Raw genomic sequence first — 15583 nt, forward strand, 5'->3', positions numbered from 1 at the left:
AGCACTTGCTTGATGCGAGGTCAGTTTAGGATCGATCCCCGTCGGTGGCCCCATTGGGCTATTTCTCATTCCAGCCAGTGCTCCACAATTGGTTGAACAAAGGCTGTGATACATATTATCCTGTCTGTGGGATGGTGCATACAAAAAATCCCTTGCTGCTAATTAAAAAGAGTAGCCCATGAAGTGGTGACTGTGGGTTTCCTCTCTCTCTCTATTTGTATGGTCCTTAACCCATATGTCTGACACCATATAGCCATAAATAAAATGTGTTGAGTGTGTTGTTAAATAAAACATTTCCTTCCTTCCTTCATCAAAGGTGAGACAACGATCATACTTGAGACAGCACTCACAGTTAATTTACAGGGAAATATTTGATGTGAATTTATCAGTGATCAACAGACATACTACATCACTTTCATAGTTCTCTTTATCAAGTCTCCAACGTTTCTTTTAAACTACAGTCATAGAGAATGCATTTTTATTGGGAAGAGCATGTGCTGAAAATGATAAGAGAACAGATTTTATTTTTATTTCTAAAACAATACAATCGTTCTTTTCCGTAGCAATATTCATCAAAACAATCTCTTCTGTAGAAGAATACAACTGGATTGATGCCACTCCCATTCCGTCATGTCAGCTAGTATCTTTGTTACCGTGTCTCATATAATACTTGAAAGATTTTCTCAGTACACACAGAATAAAACATGTTTAGTTGTCTATGAAAGGATGTGGGGATTTTATGTTTTACTTTTTCTTTTGTTTTTATTTTTTGGTAATTATTTTTAAAACAACTGAAAAGCTGTCTGAAAAGACTTCAGTATTAATAAAGCCATGAGCATAAATTGATAAATAAACAGTTTATTACTTAGAACTATCAGCATGTTGGGAGAAAGCCAGAGAAAATATTTAACATGTTTTCAACCACAACTATCATGGATCATGAACTTACCTACAGAAGATAACAAAAAGTGAGCAATTAAGAGCATGGAAATATGTATCTAGGAAGCATGTTAACTTAATGAAGGCTTTATAAGCCATAGGCAAGATGTATAAAAGAAAAGAAAAGCAATATTTGTATGACACCACCTCCGCACATGTTACACTACAGCTATTTGGCTATCACATGTATTAAATAATAAACCACAAATATGTAACAGACTGATAAAAGGTCACATGTATTTTATGATAAACCACCAGCACGTCACATAATGACAAAATGATCATCTGTATTTAATGATAAACCACCAGCATGTCACATAATGACAAAATGATCATCTGTATTTAATGATAAACCACCAGCACGTCACATAATGACAAAATTATCATCTGTATTTAATGATAAACCACCAGCATGTCACATAATGACAAAATGATCATCTGTATTTAATGATAAACCACCAGCATGTCACATAATGACAAAATGATCATCTGTATTTAATGATAAAGCACCAAAATATCACGGAATGAACAAATGTCACTTGTATTAAATGATAAACCACCAGCATGTCACATAATGACAAAATGATCATCTGTATTTAATGATAAAGCACCAAAATATCACGGAATGAACAAATGTCACTTGTATTAAATGATAAACCACCAGCATGTCATATAATGACAAAATGATCATCTGTATTTAATGATAAAGCACCAAAATATCACGGAATGAACAAATGTCACTTGTATTAAATGATAAGCAACCAAAATGTCACAGAATGACAAATGATCACCTGTATTTAATATTAAATCACTGAAACAACACAGAATGATAAAAGGATACCTGCTGTATTTAATGATAAACCAAAATGTCATGGACTAACAAAAAATCACCTGCTGTATTAAATGATAAGCAACCAAAATGTCACAGAATGATAAACGATCACCTGTATTTAATGATAAACCACCAAAAACATAGAATACTGATAAAAAATCACCTGTATCTAATAATAAATCACTGAAACAACATAGAGTGATAAAAGGTCACCTGCTGCATTTAATGATAAACCATCGAACATCACATAATGATAAAAGGTCACCTGCTCGATTGAATGATAAATGACCAAAATGTCACAGAATGATAAAAAGACACCTGCTGTATTTAACGATAAACCACTGAAACATCACAAAATGATAAAAGGTCACCTGCTGTATTTAATGATAAAACACTGAACATCACAGAATGATAAAAGGTTACCTGCTGTATTTAATGATAAACCACTGAAACATCACAGAATGATAAAAGGTAACTGCTGTATTTAATGATAAACCACTAAAACATCACAGAATGATAAAAGGTCACCTGCTGTATTAATAATAAACCACTAAAATGTCACAGAATGATAAAAAGTCACCTGCTGTATTAATAATAAATCACTGAAATGTCACAGAATGATAAAAGGTCACCTGCTGTATTAATAATAAACCACTGAAATGTCACAAAATGATAAAAGGTCACCTGTTGTATTTAATGATAAACCACTGAAACATCACAGAATGATAAAAGTTCACCTGCTGTATTTAATGATAAACCACTGAAACATCACAGAATGATAAAAGGTCACCTGCTGTATTTAATGATAAACCACTGAAACATCACAGACTGACAGAGTGATGGACATGGTACCTGAAGAAGACGGGCTGGAGGTTTTCGATGTATTGCCACTGCTGTCATGGGAGCTGTGTTTGCTGCTGATGCTGCACGCCGACTTGCCTGCTTTCGGTAGATCCGCAGCACACTTCAGTAAGCTGTATACAGGGTCAATCTCTTTACCTTCAAAAGATATATATTAAAAATTCATTGACATTCTGTATCATTTGGTGCATGTAGCATGCTTATGAAGCTGTATACATTGAGGACAAATTCAAAAAGATCTCTTAGGCAATATAGCCACGTTTTTGCAAGTGTTTTTGCATTGAACTGCAGGATCACAAAGTTATGAGTTTAGTGAATTAGTCTTTAAACCAAAAATATTAAACAAATTGAACATTAACATTATGTATACATGCAGTTCAGTGTGTTTACTGTTAGTGTATAAATATGCCACATACTTGAAGAAGTAATACACCGGATCTTTGCATTAAAAAATAAAATCATTCACTACTGTTAGGTATAAATCAGTTTAGTTTTGGTTTTATTCCACACCATCACTGGAGCACATTGATTGTTTATTCATCAGCTATTGGTGGAGATGAGACATTTTAGAAAAAAAAGAACAATCTTTTTTATGCACTTTCCATGGACAGCACAAACCATCCCCTTTGATATACAGAGATGAAAGAGGAATATATTTTTTTTAAATCTGGAACTTTTAACATTGGTTGTTGAATACCAACATTAGCCCTAGAGTTAGGGTTGCACAATGACCAGGGCTTGTAGAAGTTTTACAAAATCTACTAGCCATGGGATCAGTGATTTTAAAAAGTTACTAGCCACAAGTAACAATTCACTAGCCCTACTTTACTTAATACAATTTTACTAACAGTAATAATCAGATAAGTTACCTAAAGACAGAGATAGCCATTAAAAACACTAATATTGGGGGATGGGGTTGGGGGCATCGCCAGTTAAGAGAAAAGTTGCCACCCTAATAGTTACTGATCAGAAACACAAACTTAGAAAGTAAAACACAACTTTACTTGACAAATACAAAAGGAGAAGGAAGAGTGAAAAACAAGGGCGATTACTTTCACCCAATACACCTAGGGAGATAACTCCAACCAAGGTTGCCAACATAATATCTGGCGTAACCACTTTTTTTCTTCTTTTTGTTTTTGTACTGTTAATGTTAAGGTTAGAACTTACTGTCTGTAAGTATAATAAATGTATGGTTACTATTAAAACAAAACACAAAATCGTCAAAATCGACGCGGTAGATGATCTTGTCATTGGAGTCTGGAATAAAACATGGTAAACGATAGTTAAATGCAGATTCATGACACTGACACAGTATATTTCTATGTCGTGGTTAGAACAAAAACATGGTGAATGTTAGTTCAACACAAAATCCTTAAATCGACCTGGTAGATTTATTCGTCGTCGTGGTCTGGAGGGGAGTAGCGAGTCCTCCGTTGTTGTGTCCAAGATGTTGTCCAGTGATTGTGAAGATATGTCTGGTAGAGGCGAGGCGATCTCAGTTGGAATCGGAGGAAGATCATAACTTGTGTCAACGTCAGGATCTGGGGGTGTTTCATCATCATTATCTGTGTCACCGGAAGTACACTGTGGAATTTGACATGTCTTGTTTGGTACTAGGTAACACTCAGAATGTTTAACACGATAACAGTTATTTCTAAGTTGTGATCCAACAAATTTGCGGATGTCGCACCATGGCCCGTCAATGTTCACAACAAGATATCGATTACGTGCACATGTCTTATTTCTGTCACAATACAGATACACTAAATCTCCAATGTGTACTGAAGGCATGGTTGATTGGATTCCTTTAGGAGTTTTGGATAATTCACTGTGTGGGTGGTTTGATAATCTGGCGGAGTGTTGGTCTGTAATAAGTTGTTGGTCAGAAAGGGGTAATTGGCTGCTTGTGAATTGGTCTCTCTGAGTCCACATTTCACGAGATGATACGCCACGGTTTCGAATGCGGGAATTGAGACTAGCGACTGCTATGGCTAACTCGGTAGGAGTAACAGGACCACGAGTAGGATCTTGATGACGGAGTTCATTTTCCAATTCTTGTATTGCTCTTTCAGCAACTGGGTTTTTGTTTATGTTCTTGACCCTACCGATTTCAAGAGTGATTCTGTGTTTGTGTAGGAAACTGTCATTTGCCAGCGCGAGAAAGCCTGGAGCAGGATCTGTGCGGATGACTGCTGGGGGTCCGTCAAGAGGGCATAATTCTATGCACAAACGAATCAATGCCTGTCGGATGACATCACTACGTTCATTATCAATCAGACAGGCGACTGTAAAGGCTGTAACACATTCCCTCACAACTATAATGACTTGGCGTTCTCGTTTAAGTATATCCGCAGCAAAGAGACTGCCTACAGTCTCAGGTGGATTACTTGAACTTTGTTCGACAATGGTAGATGGAGTCTTGCGCAGAGCAGCACACTGATGGCAGTTGTTGGATACAGAGTCAATGGAACGATCCATGTCAAGCGCAAAGAAGTATCTTTGAACTACCTTCTTTAGTTGAAATGCTGATGGGTGATTCAACTGAATATGTAAAGCATTGAGAGACCTTCTAGAACTTGTCGGGGAACAACAATACATTCTCGTGTGGGGAATAGTGGATCAGTTCGCTTTACGACGAGGAGACCATCTTTGGCAATGGTTACCGTATTGATGTAACGTTTAACATCTTTGATGTTGGTGAGCTTCTTCGAAGGGTGAGTACCTTGAATCAGGTGAGAATGGGTACGCCGTAAATCCTTGCACTCTTCTTGTAGTGAGTGCCAAGTTGATCTTGTGGTGAAGGGTATCCGAGTCTTACCTGATAGTATGTCATCTATGAGAATGTGTCGAACCACAGAATTTTCAGTTTCTTGGATGAAAGTACATATTTGACACGATTCATTGTGACACTCTGGAGCATTTCGGCTAGCAAAGTCTGATGGGATATTTGCATTACCAGCTAGATGACGGACGGAGGCTTGAAATCTGCTGACTGTAGATAGAAAAGTTGAAACCCGAGGACTTGATGAAAATTCGCCACGGCATAACTTCTCAAAAGCAAGGACGCAAGGTTTGTTGTCAGTGAGGATGATAGGTTTCAGACTGGACTGGATGATATAAGGACTGAAGTGTTTTGTGGCAGCAGCAATCGACAGCGCTTCAATTTCACATGGTAACCATGTGACTTGACGTGGTCTGAGTTTTGCGCTGAAGAATCCTGCAACGCGAGGTTGATTGTGGCGAGTTACATACAAGGTTGCTCCTATGCCTGGATCCTTAACAGCTCCATCTGTAACAATCCAAAGTTGGTCTTTTGGGTTTGGAAGAACGATTGCTTTGTTTGACGAGAGCATTGTCTGGGCATGAGAAAAGGCATCATGAAGGTCATTGCTCCAAACTATTTCATCTTTTGACTGACGACCTGCGACAATATCATCAAAAGGGGCAAGGATCTTCGAACAGCCGGGTATAACGCGGGCAAGAATTTTGTATGCACCAATGAATGAGCGCAAACCATAGACTGTGTTGGGAGGTGAACACGACGCTAAAGTAGCGATGCGGTGAGGACTAGCCTGAATACGGCCTTGTTGCCAATTCCATCCTAAGATTGTGGTTGATTGTGGAGTGATTATTGTTTTGTGTGCTGACAGTCTTAAGTTGTTGTGTCGAAGGGCTGTCAACAACCGACGCCAAGTGTTGATTAATTCTTCAGGGGTATTTCCGCCACAATACAAGTCATCAGCGAGTTTAGTGACAACCCCTTCCATCAATAAATCTCCCAGAACTCTACACATAAGTTCCTCTAGTGCAGTTTCTGAACCTGGCATACCCATTGCCGATCGGGTGTATACACGGATACCGCGAAACGGAGTAGCGACGCCACAATACTTCATGGAATTCTTGTCAAGTGGTATTTGATAGAAAGCGCTGGACAGATCAGTGGTAATAATATATTTCCATTAACCGATTTGTCTCAATGTTGAATCTACATCGGGTAACAGGGACGGCTGAGGTTTGGTGTAACGACCAACATCACCGAATGATGTGACCAGGCGATGGCCTCCTGATGGCTTTCTGACAAGGAAGGAAGGGTTAACGTATTCAACCTTGATACCTGCATCTTCAGGACGTTTGAAAACTCCCTTGTCCTCGAGGTCGTCGAACATCTGTTGAAGTTCTCCGAGTTGCTTTCTGGAGTACTGGGGTACTCTTCCCTTCCTCTGAGGAGGTTGTACTGGACCCATGTTAACTACTGCTTGGAATGGACCACTGGCACCATTATAGCATTCTATGGAAGGGTCAAATACATCATCATATTCCTGAACTAGAGCACTGAATTCCTTTCTGATTTCTGGAGAGAGAATACGGTGAGGGTCTATTTGAATTTGGTCTGAGAATTTGCCATATGACTGTGATTTGATATTTGTCCTGGGGAGATGTGGTTTTTCACTGACATTGTCAACTTCTGGGATGAATACTGGTCGAATCTGGCAAAAATGTTCATTTTTCCTCAGGAGTTGTGGACTGTCGGTTGTGTTTGGTATGCGAATTCTCCCCGAAACACTTTGGAGCAGACTGTGTGGAGGCCATGTTTTGGCTTGTGTAGCATGAATGTTATCGGTTCGTGGTTCTACAGCATATAAATCATCTTGAAGTGCATAGTCATCAGGCACTGGTATTTCAACATAGTCACCGGGCCACACTGTGGTAGTAGTGGGTAGTGCTCTGAGTACACAAGCTCGGCGAATGGTGTGTTGATCCTTTGTTTCGGATATAGAGCCATAGTGAACAAGTGTACCATCTTTAAGACTTATCTGACGCCTTGCAGGTCGAATGCCGATGTCGTTACTTTCCATAAATGGTGTCCCAGCAAGTATGTCTACGTCAAGTTGTTCCACGATCAAGCCTTCAAAATGGAATTCCTTAACTCCCCGAGAGAAAGTGGCAGTAGTTTCTCCAATCACATGCAAGGGAGATGAGCCATCTGCTTGATGAGCTGATTGTGATGTTTTCTTGATGTGAAATCCCAATGCTTGTGCAGTTGATAACCTGACCATGTTTCCAGTGGCGCCGGTGTCAAGAGTTACTCGAACATTGTTATGTTTGTAAAACACATTTATGTAGGGTGACTGTCTGATCTGTACTCTCAGTGTAGAAGCACTAGAAGACTGGTGAGATTCAGATGGCGATTCGTTTTGTTCGTCGTCATCAGTGTCTGCAGAGTCCTGGTTGTCAGCTATGTTGATTATTTGTCGAGCTTTTAGAAGGAATTTGCGATCACTTTCAGGAAGGTGTTTGCAACGGCTCAGGAAATGATCATAGGAACGGTCTGCTGCTTTGCATATGGGGCATACTTTGGATGGCATCCGAGAGGTAAAATGCTTAGCCTGTTGGTGTCTGGGTATTTGTTGCGACCGCCATGCTGAAGAGCGCATGACCTTTGCATCTTCAGATGTGCGTAATTCATCGATTAATGACGGCAAAGCTTGTGATATTTCTGGCTTGATTGATGCTAAAGTTCTTGATCTAAGTTCTGTGCCATACCTTTGTTTGATAAGTCTAGGTAGGTCTTTATTGATAAGTCTCAGCCACTGAAGAACAATGAAGTTCTCAAGAGATGGAGACATTTCCTCATCTTCAGCAATCTGGTCACCATGGTGACTGATGCCACTACCATGTGTGAGTAGATTGTCTTCTACAAATGCAGTTAGGCGCTGAAAGAGATCTTCCGGTCTTTCCTCTGGCTGTAGTTGAATTTCATCAAAATACAGAAAATGACCCCCGGTGGATTGGAAGCCAAAATGTAGGCGTATTGACTGCCAGATGCAAGGCAGAGATGTGGATGTTTTGATTATGGTGTTGCGAGATATGATGGGGCAATAATTTGCAATTTGTCCCAACATCAAGTCTAAGTAGTTGCTTTTTTGTTGAGCTGTAAGACGTTGTCTTGCTGGGATATGTTCACCATCGTCAGCGAAACCTCTTATGGGTTCTGCTCGGGACTTCTTATCCCACGTATATCCATCGGCCAGGAAACGGCTGAAGTTGGGATCGAGTGACAACGTGTACACTATATTTTGATGCCAGTTTTCGAATGAATTTACTGTTTCTACTTTTGTTAGAGACCATTGTTTTGGAGCGCGGTGTGTCTGTGCCATGGTGTGTTGGTGTTGTAGAACTACGATGAAAGAATGTGTGTTACAGGCGAGCTAAACGTCGAACCGATCAGCTACGTGACGTAGTAAAACTATACAGGACAGCTTACGAGAAAGTCTGCTTGTGTTCAGACGCGTGGTTTCGATACCTGCTGCCACCACGCCAGTTAAGAGAAAAGTTGCCACTCTAATAGTTACTGATCAGAAACACAAACTTAGAAAGTAAAACACAACTTTACTTGACAAATACAAAAGGAGAAGGAAGAGTGAAAAACAAGGGCGATTACTTTCACCCAATACACCTAGGGAGATAACTCCAACCAAGGTTGCCAACATAATATCTGGCGCATATTTACAAAATGCAACATTTGACAACTTGTTTTTCACTAGCCATCGGGCATGGAAATAAAAGTTATTTACTAGCCAGGGGTGGGGGAAAATAAAATTGTCAATCAGTCCCGCTTGATGTCATCATTAACGGAGGGGGGGGGGGGGGGGGGGAAAGAAAGGAATAAAAAAAAAACTCTTTTTTTTATCACATCAGTGAAAAAAAAAAACCACCACAAATTGTATATATTTTACATAATGGAATAAATAATATAAAAAAGGAATAAAAGTTATGAATTTAAATCCCATATATGTATAAAAAGTACGAATATTCAGTACTGTGTCCTGAAAATTAATAAAAGATCGCACCGTTGAAGCGTTTGACAGCCTGAGCTGGCACATGTTTAGACAAAGAGATTAATAACGTCATCACTGATTGGACGAAATTTGACCTCTACTGGCTCTTGAGATAACCAGTACAAATAGCTGTTCTGCTTACTCCCACTTGTTAACAAAAAAGTGGAAACCTTTTGTTAATTTTAAACTCTTTTATAATTATTGGATAGACTACATTGAACAGTCAACAATAAATACATTTATAGATTATTTCAGTATATTTTATGCTATTTCAAGCAGTTTGTATTGCACAAAAGTCTCTTGCTTCGGACTGGGACACTCGACCCGACCAAGCTCCGTATATAGGTGTTGACAGATGTTGATTGTAACCAGTTGCAAACTCTGGGTCCTTTGTTTTAATTGGAGTGTAATACCTTGATGGCTCTCTCACCAAGAATGGTGTTATTGTTAATGTCTGTTTAATCTCTTGACCGGCTCAGCAACTTTGACAAAATTAATGTCTAGCCTAGTGGCTGTGGATTGACACTATTGTAGGTCCGACTTCAGTGACTGACGATATATACTTAGGCAGACTTCAAAATCACAGACGTCTTGCCACTAGCCATATTGACCACTATTTATTTATTATTTTAAATCATGCATGAGATACCGATGTCTGGGCAGACCTGTCTACTTGACGGATAAGAATTTGTTCCAATAATAGAAATGGACAGGTGCTTCGGGCCGACAAGAATGACAAAAGTGGGACCGGCAAACACACGTTTTTAAAAAATAATTTCGGTCTCAGATATCGAGAATCGGTCCCAGACCGGGAGAAAAGGGCTTTTCCCCACCCCTGTTACTAGCCCAATATTGAATATCACTAGCCATGGGAGTGTGGCTACCATAATCTAGAAGCCCTGACAATGGACTAAAATGGTGTCCCCCATGCAGAATGTATGCCAAGTAATACTTTGTATCAACCAAAACCATATCTTACGTTTTGGACAGAGAATGTGGACACAGCAAATAACTCAGAAACACAGTATAAAAACTTAAATATCAAGAATTCCAGATAGGTTTCAGCCGTGGGGCACTGGTTGGGATATTATTTAAATATTAACTGCTATAACATGTGTTGTGTTCCCACAGCAAAGAAGAGAAACATTAATAATTGATTTATTAATGACGGATGTGTAGGATCTCAGGTAAGCACTCAACACTGAGCACTCACAAAATTAGCCAATTGCCTATTTTATGAACAAATGGCAATTTTTTATTTTTTTTGGCAAAAAAAAATATCACGTAATAATTGCTATTTTGTTGGAAAATAACTGTTGCTTTGCATTTTTTTAAAGGTAATTTGGCAAAATGTTTTGCTCACCCAGAGCTAGCCCCGCTGTATGTCTTCACTCACAGACGAGAAACATTACTACATAACCGCTTTATTACGCACGAGTAAATACGAATCAAAGGCTGTGGGTGTGGTGTGTTTTACACCACTGTGAGTATGATGTAAACATAATGTGTTGAAACCAGGTGTTAAGTAAACAGGTAAGTTGAAGTAATCAAGCAAATTAGAGTTAACTCCACATAAATTACGTAGGCCAGATATGTCTGGTTGCTGATGAGCCGGTGGAAAGAAAAATATTGCGTCCAATTAAATTTAGTTCCCAATAGATAAAGAGTTCACTTCGTACAGAAATTATGTCATGTTGTGTTTGCGATACACAGTAAATTTACTACTCAACTACTGGTAGAAATAAGTGAGATTTTATGTAGTGTAAAATGTTTTTGAATCTGTAATTTATTCAATATTTCCATTATGTTTTTATTAAAAAAAAGGTGTTTAGATTTTGTCTCATTAAAAAAGTTTAAAAGGATGAAAAAAGTTAGTTTTTTTTTGTTTAACAACATCACCAACATGATTCAAACATTTGATCATCTTAGAGGGGAAACTGGACATACATGTACCATGGCTGTTGATATTCCAGTCATATTGCACTGATTGGAATGAAAAATAGCTCATGTGCCCACCAATGTGGATCGATCCTAAACTGACTTGATGAAGTTTGATGGATATATTATTATGATATAGATTTTTCAGCTTATTTTTCTTAATATTTTACTGATGATTCTTAAGAAGCCATTAACTACACCATGTGTACATTACTTGTGTTTGTTGTTTTTTTCAAGTATAATTATGCAAAGATTATGGGTGGTATAGATTAATTTAGAGTTATTTATCACAAATAAATAAAATACAGCAATAAAATGGTACTAAGGCACCTTTAACAATACACTCAAAGTTAAGGCCATAATAAGATAGATCATTTATTTTCATTAAAAAACATTTCCAAAATGGGGGCAGGGGTGTGGAATTGTATATTTTATTTATATTTTCAGAACATTGGAAATATAGCACATCGAGAAAAACATTTCTGGGGTTTTGTTTTTCTGCCAATAAATATAACAATGGCATACCTTTATCTCTGGTCAGGTAGGGATGAAAAACTAAGATTTAATTTATTATGACCTAACCCAGTTTGTAAATTTGTTGATAACAATCTAATTATGAAAGCAATTCATGAAAGGTTTCTGTAGTTATAGGCAATTCAGGGAAAATGTGTCTGACATTTACTGAAGGTCAGTAAGAAGTATTTAATGCAGCCAATACAGAAATATTAAACTTAATCCCCACTTTTAAGAGCATTAACCTCTACAGTGACATTAAGGGCTGTTCCTGATATATTACATTGTGTGTGTGTGTGTATGTGTGTGTGTGGTGGGGGGGGGGGGGGGGCAAGGGTTAACAGCATTGATTTGCATAACCCACAAAATAAACTTTTAATTAAAGGTTAAATTCATAATGAAATTATGAACTTAGTGCTGCAATGTTTGCATCTATTGTATTGTATACTGTAATTGTAATAACGATTAAAATGTGTTATGGTTACTTTTGCTTCCACATACATGCTGCAAAGCATCTTATAAAATATCTTTGCTGAACATTCCAAAATTTATTTTAAAACAAGGATGCCGTAACTGTGATTTTAATGTTTTCAGTATATACACTATGCAGAAATTAAAAAAACTTATATCACTATTCAAGACAAAAATCATATGATATACAAAATCACATGATATACAAGATCATATGATATACAAGATCATATGATATACAAAATCACATAATATACAAAATCATATGATATACAAGATCATATGATATACAAGATCACATGATATACAAGATCATATGATAAAAAAAATACAAGATCATATGATATACAAGATCATATGATATACAAAATCACATGATATACATCACTATTCATGAGAGAGCAGGATTTAGCTCAACTGGTTGAGTGCTCGCATGAGTGCTTGCATCGCAGGAAACCATTCACCTGATTGTGTTTTTTCTTGTTCCAACTAGTGCACCACAACTGGTCGAAGGCGACATACAATAGCCGATGAATAATTAATCAATGTGCTCTAGCAGTGTCATTAAACAAAACAAACTTCTTCTTCTATTCATGGCAGTTAATTCTTGGTCATTTTTCCTTTTAGCCAAAAAGCAATTTTACTGCAGGATTTTCAATAATTTTTATAAAATCGAAATAGCTTTTATTGGAAATGAAACATACATAATATTATCATCTTATGTTTGTTATTTCTTTGTCTGGTTTTAACTTAACTTAAAACCAAGTATGTAAAGAGAACACACTGCAGAAGACCCACATGGCACAAAATAATAATCATAGCGCCTCTTATCTAAAGCAGTCCTAATGTAAAGATTCATACTAAAGTGTATTCCCAAATACACAATCTATTAATACATGCATAACAATGTGTTTTTTATGCACAATCCTTTCCAGTTAGTGTAGTTTTATGTTTGCATATAGTTTAGAAAATAAGTGACTAGGGAAGAAAGCTTATCACTTAATTCCCTTGTCTGACATAATTTTCACTGATTTCAGATCTTCCACCCAATCCCAGTTCAGTGAAGTACTTTTCTTTCTTTTTTTGTCAGACATAATGGAGGTGTAATCCAGTTGTCTTTGTTTTCTGTGATTTAAGGTCATGTATTGGATAACTGGAAATGACAAGTCATTGATTTTGTAATGTTTTTTTTGTTTTTTGTTTTTTTGTTTTTTTGCAGACTAAAAATATCAAAATTGAAATGTTGTTTTTTTGTGCTAAAGTTGGAATGAGAATGTGAATACCACACAACATTTCTTATTTAGTGTATTTGTTTTTCTATTTGATAGATAGATAGATGCATGGATGGATGGCTGCATGAGGGATGGATGGATAAATGGATGAATGAATGGTTGAGAAGTACACATTTTTTCTACTGCACCAATTCCACTAGAAAATATTTCAATTTATTAAACAAAGAGAAAGATTATATATTTAATGATGGTATATCCCTAGGGGGAAATTCTGACATGTGCACCAAGGCTGATCAATCCCATGTCTAACTAGTGTTCCTCTAATCTATATCATGCACCTCAGATTGTACATGTACATTACAAACCAAGCTGAAGGCTCTAATGAAATCATTTCTAATGAAAATCAAAGACCAATCAGACTTTGGTGAGTGCTCTACCCAACCACTGCAATTACAAAAAATGTCCACGGCAAAATACACATGCCATGGAAAAAAAAGGAAAAAAGAATATAGTCCACAGCCAAAAAAGTGCCATGGAGAATTAAAAACTCTATGACACTTCCAGTTGCCATGGGCAACTGCAGGGGTTGCTACCTCAACATGCACCTCAGAGTTTAACGAAAACAGACCACCCAGCTGGCAAGTGCTCTACTACTAAGCTGCATCATGCAGTCATATTTTCTATTATCCCCAGATCAATGACGACGTCAGAGTTGAGGAGCTCTGAATCATTGCTGTACATGTTAATTAAATTACACCAAATATACAAAATAAATCAAACATACAATGTACAGCATAACATTTTAGCATTGAAACAGAGAAATTTAATTATACGTAAAACATAAAACAAAAGTGAAAAAGAAAACATTCTGAGAAAGAAACGGAGAAAGAGATCTTAATGGGCGAATGAAGGAAAGGTTTTTTGCTGTTTATTAAAAATTTTGCACCTCTGTAATGTAAAAATTTTAACAGGTGAACATTACAGGCACCAATCAAATCAATTCTAATGAAAATCAGAACAGCCTAAAAAGAGCAATGTTTTCTCCATTTTAATTGTCTTAGACTGGTGTTCATCTATGTAATTTGGCATCCTTATTTATGTTATCTATAACACGGCATCCCTATTACATCTTATCTGAACAGGAGTAGAGATAAAATGAAAAATGAAGTGTGTTCAATTAAGACAATTTCTTGGGCTACTGTATTACGTCAGTGACCGACACAACAACTAATTCATGTAACGTAAAGACGTAAGTAGCAGATTAAGACTGAGATTTTTTTTTTTGCTGCTTGGCTTTCTGGATTTGTGCCAGGCACATTAAGACAGATCATAAACACATGTGTCTCTGTGGCAAGACTAATGGAAAAAGGATGAACAAGTCAGGGGTTTAATAAGTCATCGATGCAACTTGTAAGACAATAGTCTTGGCTCCAAGGTCAAATGGTTATGGTTACTCATATGGGCACCTAACCTTTTAAGAACCATTTTGAGTCCAAGTCTGCTTAAATTAGTTTATAACTTACAGAAAACAGAGTTGAAAACTATATTTACAAAACTGTATAATTGTAATACTTAGCAACTTGGATTGTGCTTTGAAAAGTTGATGAAAATATCACATGGACTCTGTCAACGATAGATGATCATTTTGAAAAAATTCAATATCATAAATCTGTACTGCTTTAAAAAGGTCTGCAATTGAACTGATATATGGGGGAGAAAACAACCCTTATCGTTTGAGAAATACTACAGTAGAAATATTTTTTTTAAATCTGTAGGTCCCATGATTAAATAAACTTCATTGTAAAGGTACTATTTAGCTTTTCTGAACCATTATCAACTTCCAAGACCTAGTTGATTGTCATCAAATATAAATATTTTCAAAATTAAAATTGATCAGCTATTATTAAAATTGATATAATATCAAATGTTCTATTCCCAGTGTTGGTGAGACTTAT

General features: G+C 37.1%; 1 protein-coding gene across 1 annotated transcript in view; it reads right to left on the reverse strand.

Moving 5' to 3' along the window:
- Window positions 1-15583, reverse strand: part of LOC121381665 — a 235383-nt gene that overhangs the window by 11729 nt on the left and 208071 nt on the right. The window contains exon 13 of the mRNA XM_041511009.1: window positions 2624-2770. Within this exon, the coding sequence (XP_041366943.1) occupies window positions 2624-2770 (147 nt within the window). The remainder of the gene's footprint in view (window positions 1-2623; window positions 2771-15583) is intronic.

This window comes from Gigantopelta aegis, chromosome 9 (assembly GCF_016097555.1).
Source record: "Gigantopelta aegis isolate Gae_Host chromosome 9, Gae_host_genome, whole genome shotgun sequence".
NCBI classification, from domain to species: Eukaryota; Metazoa; Mollusca; class Gastropoda; order Neomphalida; family Peltospiridae; genus Gigantopelta; species Gigantopelta aegis.